At 45.5% G+C, this 21,223-nt stretch overlaps 2 protein-coding genes and 1 long non-coding RNA gene across 8 annotated transcripts in view; 1 reads left to right on the top strand and 2 right to left on the bottom strand.

Annotated features, from left to right (window-relative positions):
• Positions 1-1,080: 1,080 nt before the first annotated feature.
• On the bottom strand, positions 1,081-4,487 carry LOC137609532 (uncharacterized). Its single transcript, XR_011038348.1, has 2 exons — positions 4,049-4,487; positions 1,081-1,927 (listed from the first exon to the last, which is right to left on the bottom strand). It is a non-coding gene; the product is annotated as an uncharacterized lncRNA (long non-coding RNA).
• Positions 3,149-7,465, top strand: cbx7a (chromobox homolog 7a). Its single transcript, XM_068336616.1, has 6 exons — positions 3,149-3,460; positions 4,501-4,544; positions 4,826-4,891; positions 5,015-5,081; positions 5,448-5,748; positions 5,845-7,465. Exons 1-6 carry the CDS (start codon positions 3,380-3,382, stop codon positions 6,402-6,404), a joined length of 1,119 nt encoding a protein of 372 aa, XP_068192717.1. The 5' UTR covers positions 3,149-3,379; the 3' UTR covers positions 6,405-7,465.
• A 143-nt stretch (positions 7,466-7,608) lies between these two features.
• ep300b (E1A binding protein p300 b) overlaps positions 7,609-21,223 on the bottom strand; it is a 29,907-nt gene continuing 16,292 nt past the window's right edge. For 3 of the 6 annotated variants that reach the window (XM_068336609.1, XM_068336612.1, XM_068336610.1), the window contains exons 18-30: positions 20,512-20,751; positions 19,996-20,084; positions 18,903-19,013; positions 17,462-17,518; positions 17,258-17,335; positions 16,723-16,790; positions 16,297-16,447; positions 15,951-16,211; positions 15,609-15,774; positions 15,354-15,521; positions 15,082-15,243; positions 14,044-14,325; positions 7,609-13,146 (exon numbers count right to left, since the gene is read on the bottom strand). In XM_068336609.1, the coding sequence (XP_068192710.1) occupies positions 10,093-13,146; positions 14,044-14,325; positions 15,082-15,243; positions 15,354-15,521; positions 15,609-15,774; positions 15,951-16,211; positions 16,297-16,447; positions 16,723-16,790; positions 17,258-17,335; positions 17,462-17,518; positions 18,903-19,013; positions 19,996-20,084; positions 20,512-20,751 (4,887 nt within the window). In that variant the 3' untranslated portion in view covers positions 7,609-10,092. The remainder of the gene's footprint in view (positions 13,147-14,043; positions 14,326-15,081; positions 15,244-15,353; positions 15,522-15,608; positions 15,775-15,950; positions 16,212-16,296; positions 16,448-16,722; positions 16,791-17,257; positions 17,336-17,461; positions 17,519-18,902; positions 19,014-19,995; positions 20,085-20,511; positions 20,752-21,223) is intronic. The other 3 variants (XM_068336611.1, XM_068336614.1, XM_068336615.1) reach the window with 1 other exon arrangement.

Raw genomic sequence — 21,223 nt, 5'->3', positions numbered from 1 at the left:
CTTTTACTGAATTGCAGCAGATTTAAAAAAAAAAAAAAAAAAAAAAAAACTCCTTACTGGAAGGATCTGACGCCCATACCGTCAGGATGGTTTTGTAAAAGTGCCTGAAATGGTTAAATATAACGTGATATTAAAAATCCATCCCACATCTGGAGCATTTTCACACCTGTGTGGCGGGAATGAGCTGGTCTCTGCAGCAGAAAGGACATCACCTGTTCTGTAAATGTCAGCAGGAGCCCTGTCCTACCTGTGTGGAACATTTGCATAATGTCCTCTCCCTTTGAAGGCAGCTGTCTAAACAATAGAGAAGTTGGGTCTTTTGGAGGCCCTTGTGGACAAGGACTGAAAATATCACTGAATGGGATGAGTGTTTGCTGACGCACTTTGGCTGTGATATAAGTACAAACGACAACTAAGACTCAGTCTGAGGATGAAAGATCACCGAGGATCATTTTCTCACTGAAGGGCTGCACACAAAGCAGCTGAGAAACAAGGAGCTGCCTTTCACACATGCGATTAAACAGACATGACTTCATGCAAAGTTTTAATGACAAATATATATTTATGTACTAACTGTAAATGTGTTGCATGTAGTATAATGCATGCAACTGTGAAGGAAAAGCTTTGGATCTGGATAGACCATAAATGTGGATGTGTGGTGCCTCCAGAATTGAACCATATTCCAACCATATTCAATTTTTTTTTTTAGATCTGTTTAGATCTATTAATCGTACATATTCCATGGAACTCAGATGGGAATGTGTCTTTAGGGACTCCATTAGGTTTTGATGCCAATTCAGAAAAAGAGTCAGTTGTGACATTCATCTTGAATTTATATGAGAATGTTTGGATCCTGATGAAATGGGAGAGTCATTTTAATCTATGATATTTAGCAGTATTCTAATCAGCTTTAAGATAAATATTAAATGGACAATAAAGGTCACTTAGTCACTTTAATTTCATTCTACTCACCAGAAGGAATAGACACCACAGATTTTAATTTGAAAACCAAATAACTACCTAAAAACTAACTAAAAACTTACTTTACTGATTTACATCAAATGCTTCACATCACAGTGAGAATGTTAATAGAATTTTATTTTGACTAATTTCACAGTGTCAGAAATAAAAAGTGAAAGTTCAATGCAGAAAGGTCACAATTGTTACAGGTGGAGCATTTCAGTCATAAGTTGTTCTTCAAGTCCTCCTGTTGTCTCATCATCATCATCATCATCATCATCATCATCATCATCATCATCATCATCATCATCATCACCACCATCACCATCATCATCATCCTCATCCAACTTTTCAGCAGTCACTGTGGAAACAGTTGCCATGACACCCAACGTCTGTAAGTGATGCATGTGTTCCAGGTGCAGAGAGAACGTGGCCTGTGTGGAAGGACGATGTTTGTGTGTAGTTACACAAAGTTTTACTGCAAACTGATTCACATCAATGACAGACAATAGGAAAGTGGCGTTGAGACGTTTTTCCAGTGGTTACTTTACCGTCATGAGCGGCTCCCACCTGGGGCTGAACCAGTAGACCTTCAGGTAAGTCAGAGGAGTGTGTTGGATCAGCGATCAGCCTGCTGAAGAGTCCTCTGTAACGTCTGAAACATGTCATTAATATCTGTGGGGTTTGTGCTGCATCAGTTCTCTCCACTGACAGGTTGCTAAGCACTCGAGATGTAAAGACTTTCAGCTGAATTTCAAATGTTAAGTTCCATATTTGGATCAAACGCAGCTGGAACGATGATTTTCACCAGAGTGAAGCAATGCCTTCATTTCAATTGCAGATTTAGATTTGTTCTGTTTTTACTACAGTTACATAAAAATAAATGAGCTCACGCTATGTTGCTCAGGCTGGAGTCGAGAGTCGAGCCTTCAGATCAGTTCTCACCTTTTTTCCACAGCCGTTTATCCTGTGTGGGGTTGAGGAGAAGTAAAGCTTGGGGGGGGGGGGTGGAAGCTCAGCAGAAACCGTGAACGGTTTACAGGTCAAACAAAAACAAAATCACAACAAAAAACAACATTCATGTTAATCCTTAAAAGTTCGACTCAGAAGCAAGTGGTCCTGTGTTTAAGGTTAAAAGACATCTAACCTCTTAACCACAGATTACCATAACCTGGATGACTGAGATTCTACACAAGAAAACTATTCATGTTCTCATCATTGGGCAGTTGTGAGTCACTGAGAGGAGGAACCTGGAGGTGACCCACCTCCAAACAGAAAAGCCCCGGGTCGAGACTTAAAGGCAGAACCTTCTTAGTGTGTGTTACCACAGCACCAGCCATAGATTATTATTATTATTAGAGTGAAGTGTTGTTCTGACAATGCCTTGAAGGGGTAGTTTGTCACTTAAATATGTTTAAAAATTGTGATCAAGATATTTTATGCCGTCCAGCAGCTGATTAGCTTAGCATAAATAATGGAACAGAAAATGGGTAAAAAACCAAATCCTCCCATCTGTACACTCAAAGCTTGCAAGTCATTGTTTAATCAGATTAAATTCTGCAGTTTAAATTCACATTTAACTGACTATTTTCTGGTTTTTACACAAATTATGACAAGAAATAGTCTGGCATATTTTTCTTAAACTTCTGCATAAATTTGTGTTAATTGTGAGGGGAAAAAAAATGTGCTTGTGACTTTTGGAGGTGTTACCAGACTTTGCTTTGGAGGTTTCAAGACATTTCAAGTTGACATTTTTCCAAACACACTTGTAAAAACTATTAATCTTATTATTGGCTTCCATGAAAGCAAATATGCACATGTATCAAGCATTTCATTAAAGCAATGAAAACATCTAAAAAAAAAAGTCACAAGGAGCTGAATGAAACACTCTGGGAACAAGGAAAAGTAATAGTTAGAAAGTGTTTTTCTTTTTAAAGAACAAACTGATGATCCCTGAACTGGATTGTTATTTCAATAACAGACGTGAGTCATGGTGCAGTAATGTTCCTCACATGAGTTCCACGTAACCTTGTCGCTCTGATCCCCCCACTCTCTCCCTCCCTCCCTCCCTCCCTCCCTCACGCTGCTCCACTTTGCGTGCGCGCTCTCATGGGCACGGGCACGCACATTGGGGGCTCGGCCCTACGCAACGGAAAGGGGGCGCGCCCGACTTAAAGCTGCGCGTTGTCCTGTGTTGATGTGTCGCAGATTTTAAAAAGTGAGGGAGGCGGACGCCTGGAGTTTGGAGAGAGGGAAACGCAGGAACTCGGCGCTCAAAAAAAAAACCAAACAAACAAGTGTTCGCACCTGCAGAGGCGCTCGGACAGCTTTCCTTCCTCCTCTGCAACTATTTTTTAAAAAAAAAATAAAAAATAACATCCGCGGCAGGAACAGCGTTGATCCAGTTTGCGTGCGTCTGATGCGCGTGGAGATGGAGCTGTCATCCATTGGAGACCAAGTGTTCGCCGTTGAGTCAATAACAAAGAAGAGAGTCCGAAAGGTGAGCGGGAATGACGGCTAGTGCTCCGTACTCATTGAAATAACTTGTGTTCTTGTTGTTATTGTCCGGACTGAGCGGTAACATCGCCTTTATGTGCGTCTAAACTACGCTGCGCAGTTTCCTAACTATTTACGCAAAAATGCACGTTTGGATTAGCGTCTATTTGATTGACGGTGCCAAAGTTGAACATTGTTTCGCTGCTCGGGTACATCCTGTAACCTTCCGATGCTGCCGCCTAGATACTGCAGAATGAATGTGTTTTTAAAGGAGCCTACGCAGTTGTAGTAAAATGTTATGGGGGGGGTGGGTGGGGGGGTTACGGACGGTGTGCGGCGGTGCTGCGCACTTGATTTGAGCTACGCCAACGTGCGGAGCAGGAGTTTCTGGATCAAACTGCTGCGTAACGTCGCGCACTGCTGCGTAATGGTGACATAATGACTTGGAGTAGAGAAGACGTGCGCGCACGGACTGTCCCTTCAACGCGGGTCATGAATAAAGCATCTAAATAAAGATAATTAATTATACATGCCTTTGTAAATATACTATCCCATAAAATACAAACTTAAGACAAGTGCGGCGCGACGTCACCTTCAGTCGAACCGCAGCGGTCTAGAAAAGTTTGGAATGATGTAATAAGTTGGTGTCGTCATGAAATCCACGCGTCATGCGGGATGACATTGCTGATCGCTTTAGGTTGGCTGCTTGAACGTTGCGCAACACGACGTTGTTTACATGCCCCCCCCCCCCCCACACACACATTGGCCCCACCTATCGGGGCTGGAGAGCGCCAGCCTTCCACAAACCGGCTCGCGGTGGCCATGTGGGGGCACGTCACTGCGATCCGAGAGAGAGAGAGGGGGGGGGGGGGGTGTTGCTGTCATTGACGTCATCCCGCAGATAAACACCGGTTGATGGGAGGAAAATGTCAAGACCCCCCCCCCCCATCCCGTCCTTTAAAGTGACAGTCATCCTCTCTCCGGCTCCATCGGGTTGTTTTGCGTTGTGTGACGTCACTCTGAGTTGCCCCTCTCTCTCCTCAGGGTAACGTGGAGTATCTACTGAAATGGCAGGGATGGCCCCCGAAGTGAGTACTTGAGTCATCATCCAGTGACCTCAGCCCTCCAGTACACACTCAGTAGTCTGCTCCGAACACCCTCATTATTACCTGAACACTGTCCCAGACAGACAGATAGATGGATAGATGGATAGATAGATAGATAGATAGATAGATAGATAGACAGATAGATAGAAAGATAGATAGATAGATAGATAGATAGATAGATAGATAGATAGATAGATAGATAGATAGATAGATAGATAGATAGATAGATAGATGATTGATTGATTCTTGTTGAATGTGTGTAGGTACAGTACTTGGGAACCAGAGGACAATATTTTGGACCCGCGTCTGGTCCTGGCCTACGAAGAGAAGTGAGTAATGATAGAAAGCTTTTTTTTTTTAATGCTTGCAAAGAACTTTGATTTCTCTGTTTTCTCACTTACACTTTCACTTTGACCCTCCCCCCACTTTTCCTGTCTCCCTTTCTGCCCCAGTCAGGAGAAGATTAGAGCTCTTGCCTACCGGAGGAAAGGTCTCAGACCCAGACGGCTCGTCCTGAGGGTAGCGACATGTTTCTTCTTGTGTCACAAGATTTTATTTATACATAAATAAATATTATTTATAAAATTATAAACATTATAAAATGTTTGAATGTTGCTTTTGTGTTTTAATGTACAGTATTTCCCGCACTATAAGGCGCACTGGACTATAAGACGCACCTTAAATGAATGGCCTATTTTTAAGCTTTTTTCATATATAAGGAGCACTGGATTATAAGGCATGATGTCAGTTTTTGAGTAAATTAAAGGCTTTTAAGTGCGCCTTAACTTATAGTGCGGAAAATACTGTAACATTTTTAGAATATCACAGAATATTTCCCATAAATCAGAAGGAATAATCCAACCTTTCTCCTTTGCTCTGCCTCAGAACATCTTCGCCATGGACCTCCGCAGTTCACACAAAGAGAAGCCCCCCCCTCGCCTGCGTCTCTCCCTCACCCGTGCCATGAGTACGGATGTGGACCAGGGCGAGCAGGCCGGAATGTACCGCCGGCCGCCCTGGAGGAAGAGCAAGCTGAGGGGGTCCAAACGGAGACCTGAGGGGCGTCTGCACAAAACCATCCGTCCGCTGAGGAAGAAGGAGGTCCTGGAGGAGGACTGGGCCAGCACCAGCGAAGAAGAGAAGTCCGAAAGCACCACAGGGAAGATGCGTGAAGACAGTTTATATGGTCAGTTTGTCCTGTCGAGCACGTCGACACATTCAGTTGCTCGGATGTGTCCTTTGACCTTTTAAAGATGAACGTCGCTCCTTTTGTCTCCCGTAGGTCAGTCGGAGTGCAGCTCCCCACCCCTGCTGGAGCGACAGGACCTGGAGATGGAGGTGGAGGAGAAGGCGGACACCGACCTGACATTGTTAGGGACAGACACGTGGACAGATGGACCAGGAGGCGTGACATCAGAAACCACGCAGGTGCAGACTTGCGGATGCGACCAATCAAAGGACAGTGCCTTGGTGCCTGAGATCAGACCAAGAGATGCGGTAACCGCGGCCAACGAGAGATTGAGCGAAGACGCCGTGGAGACAGAGCGTCCCGCCTTGGAGAGCAGCGTTTGTCAGAGCAACAACACGATCTCAGTGATAGTGCGCATTCAAGGCAGCACTGAGATCGCCGCTGATGTCATCGCCTGTCCGACCGCTGAGGCGAAGGAGGAGGAGGCGAAAGGCGACAATCAGAGGGTTAGTACGGCGACACCAGACAGTCAAACGACTCCCGCTGCAGCAGAGCATCTTGGGAATGTGATTGTGACAAATGTGACTATCAACTCTGTGACGGTAACTTTTAAAGAAGCGTCGGTGGCTGAAGGCTTCTTTAAGGGCTACTGAATGAAGGCAGAGAGCTGAAGTAAGATCACAATAACCGTAATAAGACTTGCCACTCATTTTGTTCCTGTACATAGTTGTGTGTGTAAGACAGCTACACATGTTTACAAAGCTACATTCTTCCTACTGAGTTCAATGAAGACATTATTGCCTTTGAATTGAAAAATGAGTGGTAATTTTATGATTGTGGCTCAATTATTTGATGTGATAAGAAGCCTTAGGCCAGCAAAAATGTGCTCCAGTCATCCATTACAATCCAGGGGACTAAATGGATCCTAGGGAAGTTTTCATTTTTGGGCAGTTTGGGTTTTAGCGAGAGCAAGAGACAGAAGGTGACGCATCAGTCTGAGACGATCAGTCCACATCACTACTTCCATGCAGTTCCTTTTTCTAGTTGTCCTCAGTGCTTTCCAGCCAGATGTCCGTTTCACACTCCAATGAGTTCTCGGGGGCCTGTTTCAGTCGCTCCTCTTTCTTACCAATGATGTTTTGTAAGGATTTTGCCCCCCTAACCCCCCCCAAAACCTCATCCAACCTCCCCAATATTCTCATAGTGCTAACTGCATGCCCTGTCAGTCAGTGCCACACATGCACAAAGCTCTGTCCTGCGGTTTGCTGAAGAGGTTTATTTCTGTCACAAAGGAAATAAAAGAGAGAAAATTAATGCTTTCCACTGAAGATGCTGTTCTGCATTTCAAGGAGGGTGGATGCACAAAAAGAAGTACACAGTTGTGTTTGCCGTCTGTCTGTCCGTTTACTTTTCAAGTACGAACAGCTACCTGGTTCTATTTTTGTATAACCAATTGATAGTCCACTCCTTTCACTAGCCTTTGTATATATCAAAAGAGCAATGTCAGTGTACGCTGCTGTTTTTATTCTCTTTGCAGATGGAAGTAAGTGTACATTCTGTTAGACTGTAGTGAGCTATTATTTATTGCATGTTACATGTATAAGCTAAACTAATTTATGTCACTTAATGTCTTTTTATGACAAAGATGAACATGTCATCTCTCAAAAAATGAATTTTTATTTGATTGCATTTCCAATAAATATGTATAAAAATACGTGCTAAGTGTACTTGTCATGTGGGATTACTGAAACCTGTTTTTATGTACATGAAATATTATATACAAGGATCGGTTGAAATAAACAAACTGCATTGTTGCACAATAACGTTTTCCCTGGAATAGACAAAAGAGCATTGAACTACTAGAATACAGTAATGACAGTTCTCAAATAGATATTTGAGAGTCTATCTTGTACACAAGTGGTAAAATAAGTGACTTTCTGTTAACTTCAGAAATTACATTGAAATTTTTTTTTGTAAATCATAAAACCAGATGTATATATATATGTGTGTGTGTGTGTATATATATATGCATGTATATATATGTATGTATATAATATATATGTGTGTGTGTGTGTGTGTATATGTATGTATAAACTCCATTTTCGTTTCCTACCGAGGAAAAAAGTTATACTTTTACTTCAGTGTGTGTATTTAAACCAGCTCTTTGAAGAAGACAAAGTATCTGTAAAGCCATTTGGTGTGTTGGCCACCATTAATGCGGCCCCAAAGCTGCAATACCATGACTCACCGCTAGAGTGTGTGGTTCTCCCAGGAAGTACATATTACCGTAAGTGACGTCATGGGCTGCAAGTGAGTAGTCTGTGAGTCATGAGCTCAGTGTGATTGAAGGGCATGAATATTAAACATCATTTAGAAGATTTAAAGTCCTTACTTCCTATTCAGCTACAAATACGCTTCTGAAAAATCACGTGATCACTTCTTCCTGCTCACCCATTTATGGCTTTATGCTATGAACCAGCTGTGATCACGTGGGTCTGGGACTTCAGTGTCATAATAATGCAGTTATAGAGGGGCAAATAAACAAGAAGACGCCATCAGTATTTACCACCACATGATGCTGGCTTTTAATTTGCATATTTACGGCGCATGTTCTGTATTCACGGCCATAACCCCATTGTGATTGTATTTGCTGTTGCACTTTTAAACAAAATCTACTCAGCATATAGAACTCTTCACATTTAATTTTTCCTTCTTTTTAATAGATAATAGCCACAATTATATGGATCCGTATGTTTCTATTCCATTGTTTGTGTATCACTGACTTTTTAAAAGAAGAACACAGGAAGTGTGGAACAGCAGTGCACCAGTGACCTGTTGGTGAACATCCAGGAATCTACTGATCATTATTGTAAAAGCTTTTATCCAAAATCAGCAGAGAATGCCTGTTGACACATCATCTCACTGTGTGATAAAGTGTGTGACTCACTGTATCTCCCTTCCCTTTATTCTAACAAACAGCCACATGCAGGGCACACCACTCTTTGCAATTTTCATTTTATTATAAAAAACAGTATTTGAGTCCACAGTTTGTGTTTCCTTTGTACAGTAAAAAATATTAAATTAAACTCCCAAAGTTCTTAGCAGAAGGATACAGAGGATGGAGTTGGGGGGGGCAATTTCCCCACCGGATGATGTGGGAGTGGGACGGGGGGGGGGGTTTGAAGTCCAAGGGAAGCAGCAAAGGGGATGAGGCTGAAAGACGTGGAGACCGACTGCTCTTATCTCCTCCTTTCTCCTCATTTCTGTGCAACACAGTTCATTTGGATCTAAATCCTCTGTTTACACTAAACAGAATCCTAAAAACACTAGAAGGAGCCCACCCCACCCTTTTTTTTTGTTTTCACATCCCCAACCCATGTACTCAAAATGTTACAGGCACACAGGTATGCATCCCCCCTCCCCAAGCCTCCACTGCTCCATATTAAGTTTTTAAAGGAAGGAGTGCACACACATTCGAGGGAGAGGGTTTGCATGTTTGCGAGGGAAAAAGTCTCTTCCAGCATGAATGATGTCCGATAACAGAAGCTGGCCCAGAACGTCACGCCGCGTCCGTTCAACATCTCCGATTCACAGCAGACCCTCAAACCGCTGCAATAAAACACTGACAATAATTCCCACCTGAACACGTCCAGCTAGAGATCTACAGTGAAATGAAATATCCACTCCCCCTGTCTGAACAGTCAATAACAAAAATATATTTCTATACGAATTATAGCAGTCTCAGGATAGACAATAATACTCCCAAACCCCCCGAAAGTTAAACAATAAATAAAGCAAACCCAGACATTTCAAAATGAAGATATGCATCATGTTGGGTCTACATCAATAATATCCACATCACTCTGCAAAACAGAAACAGACTGAATGATGGGTAACAAAAGATTTTTTAAAAAAATTCTTTGCATGAAATCATTCTTTAATTTCTCGACCACTTTTAAAATCTTAAAAACATTTCTTAAAAAAAGGCAATTACTCCTATTTACCCCCAAAACCCTGAAAATATCCCCCTTTCTTGTATTCAGTAAAGAGGTGGAGATGAGAGGGGGTGGGATTAAGTGTAATCACCCCCCCCACCCCCACTTCTGTCCACAATTGGCAAAAAAATATATTAACAACAATAACTTACAATTCATTTATTTATTCTAATTTATTTAACAACTGCTGGATTTATTGTTCATCTCCCATAGGAAGTTCAGTTCAATGCATCTTTATTGAAAACATTTTAAATAACATTTAATAATAGTATAAAAACCAGAGGCTAAGGTAACAATAACACTGTCCTGGGTGAGTGCAGTTTGTGCGACGCGTGAAGCCGAACCCCTACATGATGTCTAACGGGTTGTGATTCATGTTCTGGCCCATGGGGTCCTGACCGTTGGCCCCCGCCCCCCCGTGGAGCCCCGCCATCCCGCTCAGCTGAGATAACATGGTGCTCTGGTCCGACCCGAACGGCTCCATAGAGTTCTGCTGTTGCTGGGCTGTTGGCTGCTGCTGCTGCTGTGGGGGGACCACCATACCTGGGTGGTGCTGGTTCATGTGACCTGGGTGGGGGGAGCCCGTCTGCATCTGGGGGGAGATGTGATGCGGGGAAGGCTGGGGCTGCATGCGTGGCGACGGGCTGGAGTGCGGCGGCTGGGACTGGGGTCGGGGTGACGGCTGTGGGGAGCGCACCTGGTTAGCCAGGGAGGTGGGCATGGCCTGGCCCTGTAGGTGGGGGGACTGGGACATCTGCTGGGACTGCTGGGGGCTCATGGGGCTGCTGTGTTGGGCCGGCGACCCCCCCGGGCCCAGATGCTGCTGCTGCTGCTGCAGCAGCCTCTGGTGGAGCGCCTGCTGGAGCAGTGCCTGAGACGACGGAGGCGTGGGGCCACTCTGGGGGGGCTGAACGCCTTGAGACGGCTGTGGAGGACCTACCACGCCCCCCCCACCTGCATCCCCCCCCGGCAGACCGGCCATGGCATTCTGCTGCTGCTGCTGCATCTGGAGGTGGTGCTGGAGCCTCTGCTGGAGGGCGGCGGTGGCCTGCTGTTGGGCCACCGATCCTGGGTAACCCTGCCCCTGCTGGCCCGGGGGGCCACCAGGCTGCTGAGGGCCTCCAGGGGGGCCCTGTCCCACTGACGGAGTCTGCATCCCAGGCTGTCCCATGTACCCCTGCCCTTGTGGTGGCGGCGGCTGCTGGAACTGACCATGATTTGCGCCCATCTGCTGCTGCTGCTGCTGCTGGAGATGCCGTCTCATGAGAAGCTCCCTGAACTGTGGGCTGTTCAGATTCCCCATCTGGGGCCCCGGGGCCTGCATCCCTCTCCCCCCCACCTGCTGCTGCTGTAAGCTGCTGAGCATCGGCCTCTGCTGCTGCTGCTGCTGCTGGAGCTGCTGCTGCTGGACTTGCTGCAGCTGTGCCATGGTGTTCATGTTCACGTTGGCCCCTCCCTGGTTCCCCATGTGCATCCCCGTCTGACCCGGACCCGCAGCGTTCATGTTCACCTGCGGGCCCCCTCCCACCATGACATTCCCAACGGGACCTCCTCCTCCTCCTGCGGGCCCGGGCCCTCCTGGGATGCCCCCCTGCGCCCCCTTGTATTTGGAGGCCCTCTGTTTGATGAAGGCGGCCATGAGCTGGGGGTTGGAGCGCAGGATGTTGAGGACCTGCTGCTGCTGCAGCGGCGAGCTGGGGGAGCGCAGCGTCCGCAGCAGCTCCTGGAGAGCCGCTTGGGGGATGTTCCCGCCGGCCCCGCCCACCCCAGGGGCCGCCCCTCCTGCGACGCCGCCGCCCACACCTTGCTGCTGCTGCGTGATGTTCATCAGCGCAGAATGGCTCTGGGCCTGTTGCTGCTGGGGGGCGCCCATCATGGCCGGGTGTCCCATCTGGTTCATCAGAGCCTGCCTTTGCTGAGTCGGCATTCCCTGGGGGGCCCACTGCTGCTGCTGCTGCTGCTGCTGAGGGTTCTGAAGGGGGGCGCCCATCCTCTGCTGCTGAAGCTGCACCTGGCCTGGGGGCAGGTTACCCTGCTGAGGAGGTTGTTGAATGGACCCCCCAGTACTGACCATCATACCGGGTGGGGCGCCTTGTTGTTGTTGTTGCTGCTGCTGCTCCATGTGCGTGCGAGCGGCCGCCACCCCCGCTTGGGTCTGCGGCGACATGCCCTGGGGTCCGATGATCCCCACGGCCCCCCCTGGGTGTCCCATTCCCATCTGCTGGCCTTGACCCTGTTGGTGATGGGGGTGGGGGGGCATCAGGCCGGCGGCCGCTTGTCTCTGCAGCGCCATCTTCCTCTGGGCGTCGGCTACTTGTTGAATCTTCATGGCGATTTCTACCGCTGCAGGTGGGGGGCCAGACGGGGGCTGCTGCTGTGGAATAGGTTGTCCTTGGCCCTGGTTGGGGGGCTGTTGACCCCCAACATTTCCAGCCATGACGGGACCACCAGGCTGCTGCTGGGGAGGCGTTGCCGAGCCCAGGATCGGTTTCCCTGGCGACTGATGGAGGGGGGAGGAGCCCGGGGGTCTGCTGGCATACGGAGGTAAACTACTGGGGGGGTGCTGGAGCTGTTGGGGGTTGGTCCCGCCTCCGCTCTGCTGCTGCTGGACCTGAGGAAGCATCTGTTGCTGATGTTGGGGGGAGCTCATCATCCCTCCAGCCCCTCCCCCGCTAGCTGCCATCTGCTGGAACTGGTGGTGAAGTTGGTGCTGGGGGGGCATCCCACTCTGGGCAGGCATCCCTCCTGGTTGTTGTTGTTGTTGTTGGACCCCCGGTCCGGGCCCCATCCCCTGCTGCTGGACCGGAGGCATGGCCTGAGTGGGAGTCTGGGGGGTGGGCGGTTGGGTTCCACCAGAAGTGGGGGTGCTGGGAGCCGTGGTGCCGTTGTTCCCCGGTGATGGAAGCCCTACTGCAGGTCCTCCTGGCGGGGCTCCGGTCGGCTGCCCCGCCCTCTGCATGCTGGCCATCCTCCTCCGTAACATCTGGGCCTGCTGGAGTCGGTGCTGCAGCTGCTGCTGCCGGAGCTTCTGTTTGATGTTCAGGCAGAACGGGACGGGACACTTGTTCTCCTGACAGTGTTTGGCGTGGTAGCAGCACAGAGCGATGAGCTGCTTGCAGATGGGACAGCCGCCGTTCGTCTTGCGCTTGCAGCTTTTGGTGTGCTGAACCACGCGCTTCATCTTCTGGCAGGACGGCAGGGAGCAGTTGGCGTTGCGGCATTGGCAGGCGTGGACCAGTGACTGGATGCAGCGCTGGATGCTCAGACGGCGAGAGTCTCCCGGGCTCTGGGTGGCCGCTGCAGCCTGGTTGTTGCTGTCGTCGTCCAATCCGAGCCCCAGCTTGTCCATCTTGTGTTCGTGGCCTTTAATGTTGTAGCAGTTGATGCACAAGTCATAGTCCTGTCGAGAGAAAGGAAGAGCGATGAGCACATTAACATTGGTACAGAATATATAAACGATTGGTATAAATTTTTTGTGAAACCAAAATGCTACAAAATCAGTTTGTCATTTTGCGACTAAAAACTCGAAAGTGTGTCACCTTCTGAAACATCTGGATCATCTTTCAAAAACATTCCTATAGCAACACAGTGATTCTGGAATGCTGCGCGTCTACTAGTATTATTATTATTATTCTCTTCCTGCGGATATTTTCAAAACTTATGTCTGTTAATATAATAACTACTGTTTCATTGCCAAAGATATAAAAACTTGTGCACCATCACATATTTTGAGAATCCGTCTGTAGCAGCACTTTACTGTTTAATTACAGTATTTTCCACACTAAGGCGCAGCTAAAAACCTTTAATTTTCTCAAAAACCGACAGTGCGCCTTATAATCCAGTACGCCTTATATATGGAAACAGTTTTAAGATAAGCCATTCATTGAAGGTGCGCCTTATAATGCAGAAAATACTATAAATTCAATTTTTAAAAAAGGCAACTCTTAGACCAACAACAGTTTCATAACAAATAGCTAATCAATATTTCCTACTGACCATTGGAAAGACAAATTTCAATGTTGAACAAATTCAGTAATCATAAATGGAAACGACAGCTGCAAGGTATGAATGGCTGTAACTCTAAAAATAAGTGCTCTCAAAGTTTCTCAGATGAATGTTTTTTAGTCAGATGAATAGAGATCTTGGTGTAGAAAAACAAAAAAAAAGTTTTTTTAATTTAGATTATTTCTGCAGTCAGTTTTTCTTTAAGTTTCAGAAATGCTAAATCAATCTTTTACATAACACGTTTGATGTGTACCCATTTTTTTGCAGTCAGAGTGAAAATCCTGACGCTCACCTCGCAGACGGTGCAGTGGAAGCGGGTCTCCACGTGGTGTTTGCACTCATTGCAGGTGTAGACGAAGCGGTCCTGGCTCTGGTTGTGCAGCTCCACCAACATGCACATGGAGCTCCACTTGGACCTCCGGAGAGAGCTGAACTCCAGGTGTTTGTCCCTGGCCAGAGTCAGGAAGGCGTCGCGGCCGTCCATCAGGTCACAGGCCATCAGGGGGTCCTGGTCAGTGATGGAGGGCAGCGAGTTGGCAGTAGGGCCAGCGATGAGGCGAATGACAAAGAAGACCTAGCGACAGAGGAGAGACGATCAGCTGTGAGTTCACCGGATTCAGGTCTACATTCATATGATTCAATGACATGTTAATAGTTTCCAGCAGATGGCGCCATCACTGTAACTAAACAGTATTCAATAGTGCTTCCCCTTATTGAAGACATGAAGTTTGGATGATTCCTCACCTTCACTGCTCACCAGCAGCTGACCGTGTTTGTAGCAACACACCATAAATGTCCTAATTTGAGATCTATTTGATGAATAAGCTTTCAGGATAACATGTAAACATTAACTGTGGCATTTCTTACTGCCAACAGGTGATGCTGAGAGGTGAACAGACTTGAGGTAAAACCAGTTTGATTCGATGTCTTATGAATCCAGTTTCACTTTTTTAGTTGTATCCACTTCAACAAAAATACAGACAAGTGAGTTTTGGGATGTTGTCGAGTCATTTTGTAAAACTGAGAGCACACAATGTGTTTTGTGTGCAGATGGTAAAAGAACAGCAGCGGATCAGCTGCATTCTTACAAAACAAAAATATGTCAGTGTGGAATGGCATGTCGATGATTTTAATTAAAAGACAATTAGAGCTGCATTAGTTGTTATGGAAGCAGACAATAGTCTTCAGTTCCTCAGCGACTGTCGACTAAAAGTATCTTTTACTAATCTCTGCTGTGACATAATGTAAGTGCAGCAGTGCCTGATTAGCAGAATAAAAAGCAATTAAAAAAATCAAGCATGTGTTTCCATAATCAGATCAGACATCGTACCTCCTTATGCTTCTCCATGGTGGCGTAGAGCTTCTGAGAAAGGTCGTTGGAAACATTAGGCATCCCTGGTTTTTTCTTGTTGGCTCGGCTCAAGCTGCTTTTGTTCTTGCTTGTCTTTTTATTGTTCTTCTTTTTGGCATTTTTGCTGTCTCCTTTTGTGGCCTGTGGATATTTTCACGACAGTGTCAATGAAGTGGCATTTTAAAAAAAACCCTCTTGTTTTGTGATTAAAAATAAAGAAAAAGCCTGAAATTGATCACACATGGACTCACATCTGTGCTCTCATTGGAGGTACTGTTCTCCTCCCTCTTCCTCTCCTCCTCTTCCTGTTCCAGCTCCTTGATACTCTCTTCTAGTACATTAGGCCAGAAGTCTCCCTCAAAATATGGCAGCTCCTTGGCACTGGTCAGTCTGTCCTCTGTTGCCTGCTTGAAAATGTCCTGGAGGACAGACGGAAAATACGTCTGAATGTGGGCAAAGTTCTGGTGAAGTCGTCAAGTTTTGAAGTGAACTGACAAACAACTCACCTTGTAATCATGCACGATGCGCTCAGCGACGGCCTTGTCCAGCATCTTCTTGTACCATTCCTGCAGGCGTTTTGGCTTGGGGATCTTCTGGTCTGCTGGGTGGCAGTGGAAGATGTAATCATCCCCCTCACTGGGAGGACAGGCCCAGATATGACCTGTAGTGAAACTGGAACAGGTAGAAATGTGTTTTCAGTCATTACAAAGGAGATGAATACATTTCCTTTTATTCCATCTATCTGCAGCCGAATGCATATCACACTGTGGGCTCCTACTGAAACTCCGGTGGGTCTATAATTCAGCTGCTCAACCGGGGGTCCCTCACAGACATTACGTTTCTCTCACCCTTGTCTCTTGACGTACTCCAGGTAGCCCAGTAGGATCTCATGGTACACAGCAGTCCTGAGGTGTCGAGGTTTGAAGAAGTGCACGCTGTCCAGATAGGAGATGTAGACTCGTCTCTGATTGGGCGGCGGGCAGTCTGAACCGTACTCTTGAACGTGCATGCCAAAAAAACACACATCTGCTCCGTCGATGTCCTCAAATGCAAACAGGGCTTTCATCCTGTAGGGGAAGGATTCGGACATCTCTCCGCTGTCGACAAACCTGCAGGAAGTTGATCAGTGAGTGTTCATCAGAAACATGTCCACTGCACACTGGAGACAGACAGCAGCAGTGAAATGATTCCTACCTGGACTTCATGCCTGGCTTGACCTCCACCACCTTGTCTGAAACGTGGACCACACGGATGGTCACCTCGCCGGACTCAGTGTGGTTCTGCCGTTTGATGAAATCGTTCACCCGCATCTCCAAAAAGCCTCCTAACTTGGTCTGAGGAAGTCCTGTGAAGAAGTAGGAAGAATGAAAAAAGAAGTGGAATACAAGGAAGGCCACATGTGTGTCCTGCACATGTGACCAGCATCTACATCCTCAGTCAAACACAAAATGTATTATATATTATTTCAAATAAAATGAAACCTCACAGTAACAAATTCATTACTGAAGGAAAATGTTTTTCAGGTATTTGTTACTGAGCAAAACAGAAATATTAATCCTAACTTATAAAGCAAAGGGATGAAAAACAGTGAATGAAGGAACAGAGAGTTACTCTACTCACTTTTGGCTGCATATTTGTTTTCTTTCCGTGTCTTGTTTGCTTTTTTGAGACAGTTGTCGCACACAAAGCTGTGGTCAGAGAGGAAGTAAATAGAAAACGGTCACATTTCTGGGTTGCAGCTCTGTCAGCGATTAAGTGGCTTCAAGCGGATATCTTCAACTTTAGGGTCAGTGTTTCTTTCTTTAAAAAGGGAGGGAGACTCCTGCATGACTCTGCATACTATCTGTTGCACTGGCTGGGATTTTCTGTCTTGGTGTATAAAGTGAACTTCCTTCTTACATGTTTTTATTTTCCAAAATTCGTCCAAACCGCATTTCCAAATGGGGAAACTTTCATACTTAACTCAGAATAGTGCATTCATATGACATTGGAATTAATAGTTGGACTCTTTACAGGACCTTTATTGAAGTTTTGGATGATTTTAATGCTTTTCAAGGTGTACAGATAGACAAACTAATTTTCCAGACCTTTTTTGTGTAACAATGAACTGTGTGTGGGTGCGTGCATGTGTGTGGATGCATGATTGCTGGCTCACCCCGATGGCCATATGGTTTCATTATGCAGCACACAGATCTGATGCATTTTACGACCACAGTCGATACATTCCACAAGCCTGAGTAGAGAGAGAACGAGAGAACACAAAAAACAGACAACATCCAAAGTTAACAGGGAAACGTGTCACATCATGAAAACTTTCCTGTTTCACATCATGAAAGTATAAGCAATTAAATAGACTCACAACTCTGGGTCGAGTGTGTCGTTCTTCTTCCGTTGGAACTGGTCTTTGTTGATGGACCTGTGGGACACCAGAAAACAACGATGGTAACAAACACACTAACATAACATCAGTGGAAGGATGACAGCATAATCTGGCATCTTCAATTCAGAAAATGTCTCGCTAAATATGTCATCACCAAATACTGTAGTAATGAAATTTGATCCCACACTGAAGAAATTAGATATAAAACACATGGCAGAGTTAAGAATGGGGATTTATACATATTTGACTGTTACATTGAGTTGATGTTCAAGCAGAAATAACAGAGAAAACTGTTCAAAAAATGAAAAAAAAGGAAAAGAATTCCATTGTGTGTCCATCGTTAAATCCCACACAGCTTCTCGAAACAACTGGATTATCAGCATTTAATTGTAAATTCACAGCTTTGGATGAATAAAGTCAGAATTTTATCTTAATACTGACACTAAATGGCTAAAAGTAGAGGACTGAATGAGGTCATTGAATGTGCCATTATGACTGAACAGGGGCCATAAAAGTGTTAATTTTATCAACTGTTGTTTCTATTTCATGGTCAAATTTCCTTCTAATCATATGTTGACAAAATGTTTTTGTATTCTTGTTTCATTTATTTGACAAAAAGAAATATTTGAAACCAGAAATATTTTACTTTGGACAGTGAAAAGTGTTCATTGAGTTTCAATTGAGAGCTCTCAATTTTCAAAAGACATTTTGTTTCACATCAGATTTATTTGAACACGTTCTGATGAACTGAAGAATTCAGAATGGATCTTTGTGGAAAGAGTCTGGAGTGATGTCATTTTAAGGAACAAATCCAGACACAGAACATGCAGCCTGAAGCCAGAGAGCCAGGCTTCTTACGCATTTAAAGTCTGAGAATAAGCAGAGCTCATTTGGTCCAAAGATGTCTAATTATCAGTGTTACCCTATAAAACAGACTCTGAGCACAGACCACAATTTAAAAAAAAAACCCCAACAACTTTGGATAGAACCAGCTGCAAATTGGTTCTGTTGGCCCAAATCTGGTGCCACATTGCCCAGATATGTTTCAACATCTTTCAGGCCACTGGTCATGACATCCAATAATCACAGATTTCAGAAAAAACACAACATTTTTTGAGGTACATTGTGTTTTTTTCCCCTGACATTGCATGTTGATTTGGTCACAGTCGGTGTCGGCTTGTTACAGTCTCAAAAAAATGGATCTAATCAAGGACTTCATTATGAGATTAACACGAACGTAAACATCATACAGCCCAAAGGATATACCCCATTTACAAAGGATGTACCCCATGAACCTGAAGATTATCCGCAGAATCAATAAATAAAAGTAGAAATAATAAAAATGGGACAGGCATTACTTGAGGACTTTTTGAGCGAGTGTTGGAGTGTTAGAAGAAGGCAGGAGGGTGATGACACTTACGTCTGAGGCTGAGAGGGGTCGTCCCCCAGGGAAACACTCTCGCCCTGGATTTCGTTGAAACACTTCTCACAGAAGTGGTACCTGTCAGCAAGAAGCCCATATTTTGGTGAACTACACGTTCGCCATCAGCACAGCCAATCACAGTGAGGGCACGAAGAAGCAGCCGCCAATCAGGGCAGGACAGGCCAGGGGGTGGACACACAGGAGGAGGCAGAGGGCAAGGTAGGTCGTCGCCAGGAGGAAGCAGCCAATCGTGAAGCAGGATTTTTGTGTGGGCGGGTGTTTTGATTTTGCGCGTAAATTTCGTAGTGGATGATTGGTCACATCAAAACAGGCCAATGCAGACAACACAAGCGTTAAAAAAAGAGGGGAGAGAAGGGGAGAAGGGGGAAGGGAGGGGAGGTCAAAATGAATATTAAAAAAAAAGCGTGAAATAAATCGTTACAGGTCAGACGAGAACAATGGAGGTGACACACGAGGAGGCGGGGGGGCGGGACGTGGAGGAGGGAGGGACAGAATGGGAACAACGACCAACAGAGGACAGAGAGCCAAGGCAAAGCAAAGATTAGCGTCAGACATCCAGTGGTAAACAACAACATTACAGCAACATGAGAGACCACCAGGAGCAGTGGAGGAGGGGAGGTGGGGTGGGGGGGTGAGGATACGAGTCTCCAAACATGGAAGGTGGATAAGGAAAAAAACAAAGCAACAGAGACCCATCATCCTTTAGTTCATTTATAAAGTGGGAACCTTTCTTCTTGTGGTGAGAATGGACCCCCCCCCATTTATTAATACATCTTACAAATATAAGTGTTGCATATGCAAGTTTACGGTGGGAACCAATAACCAATAAGTGCCAGGGAAGTAAAGGAGCCCACTTAATGAATGAGAACAAAATGAAAAGGGTGCACTGGTAAGATGGAGATGGCAGGGTAACCAGCTGAAGCCAAATCAAACTCATCTGTGATTGAACTGATCACATCTCCTATAGCATCAATACACAACACACACAAACTGATCTCATCGGCACTTTATGAGTGCCACTAGTCTGAACCGTCTGTGCTGGTGTTCCAATGTGCTCAAAGCCCCTTACCTGTTTTGGTAGCTAAAATAAGCAGCATCACGTTGAATGGTGCATAACTGTTTTCCATAGCAGCATAGGGTTTGGGGGGAAAACTCAAACTGTAAAAATAAAGACAAGAAGAAAAAGCTGGTGGATGACAATCAAATTAATTACAGGTTTCACAAAAAGCACAAACCAAATTCATGGCTAAGAAGTGCTTTAAATTCTCACCTCGAAACACAAAAAGACAGATTCTCCACTATTTTTGAAATTGTTTGTGAAGCAACTAGCAGCACGAGTGAGAAAAAAACGTTACTACTTTGACAATATGACCCAAAGACATCCCTTCTCTAGTAGACAAACATTTTTACATGTTGGGTTTTTACAACTAAAACATGAAACGAGTCAGTTATTGAAGTTAGAGCTCATATCTAACTCTCCATTACAGTGATTCTACATATTTCCCAAATATTTCACTCCTACAATATATTTTTAAGGCTTAACACCGGCCATAAACACACATACACACACAAAACACAGCCTCACCTTTCTCCCACAACAGTATCCCAGACCCTGCATAACAGGATCAATTTCTGATTCAAACACCTCCGCTAGCTTGGAGCAGAACTTGTAGACACGAGATGTCTTGCGGTTGTATAACCAGGCATTGTTGAACATCAGCCAGATATCCTCCACATACTGCCAGGGTTCTTGATACTGTCCGGTGTCCAGCTTCCGCTTGATGGTCGACAAGTCCATGGGGTTCTTAACGATGTCAAAGTAGTCCTGGTTTGGGGAGGAATGCCATCCGAATTTGAGGGGCAGATGGAAGTTAAGTTCAGAAGATGAGAGGAGAGAAGAGTAGCAAGGTGGTGGGAGGGTTTCATCCACCAGGAGGCCAATGACGGAGATGTGGAGAAGAGTGTGATCACCATCAGTGTTGCCATCATCAGGACCAGGTGGAACCAGAGTAGGGAGACAAGAGGGTGCAGGGGGACAAGGTTGTTGAGCGCTGCAGAGAAGAAGGTTTGCGTGCAAACAGAGAGACATGACAACGTCTGCCCTCCAGCTCTCTGCTTTGCACCTGACAGTTTGCGTTCCTATCTATATTGCAAAACACCACCTGGCTTCTTCCACTCACGTTATCAATGTATGGTTTCAAAAAATTCAAAAAGATGCAGACAAGATCACATGATTGTTAAGTAAAAAATCATTCTAAATCATCAGTTATTGATCGCTGAGGGGAATTTGCTGAAGA

The sequence above is a fragment of the Antennarius striatus genome, chromosome 16 (assembly GCF_040054535.1).
Source record: "Antennarius striatus isolate MH-2024 chromosome 16, ASM4005453v1, whole genome shotgun sequence".
NCBI lineage: Eukaryota > Metazoa > Chordata > Actinopteri > Lophiiformes > Antennariidae > Antennarius > Antennarius striatus.
This window is presented reverse-complemented; position numbering and strand designations above follow the sequence as displayed.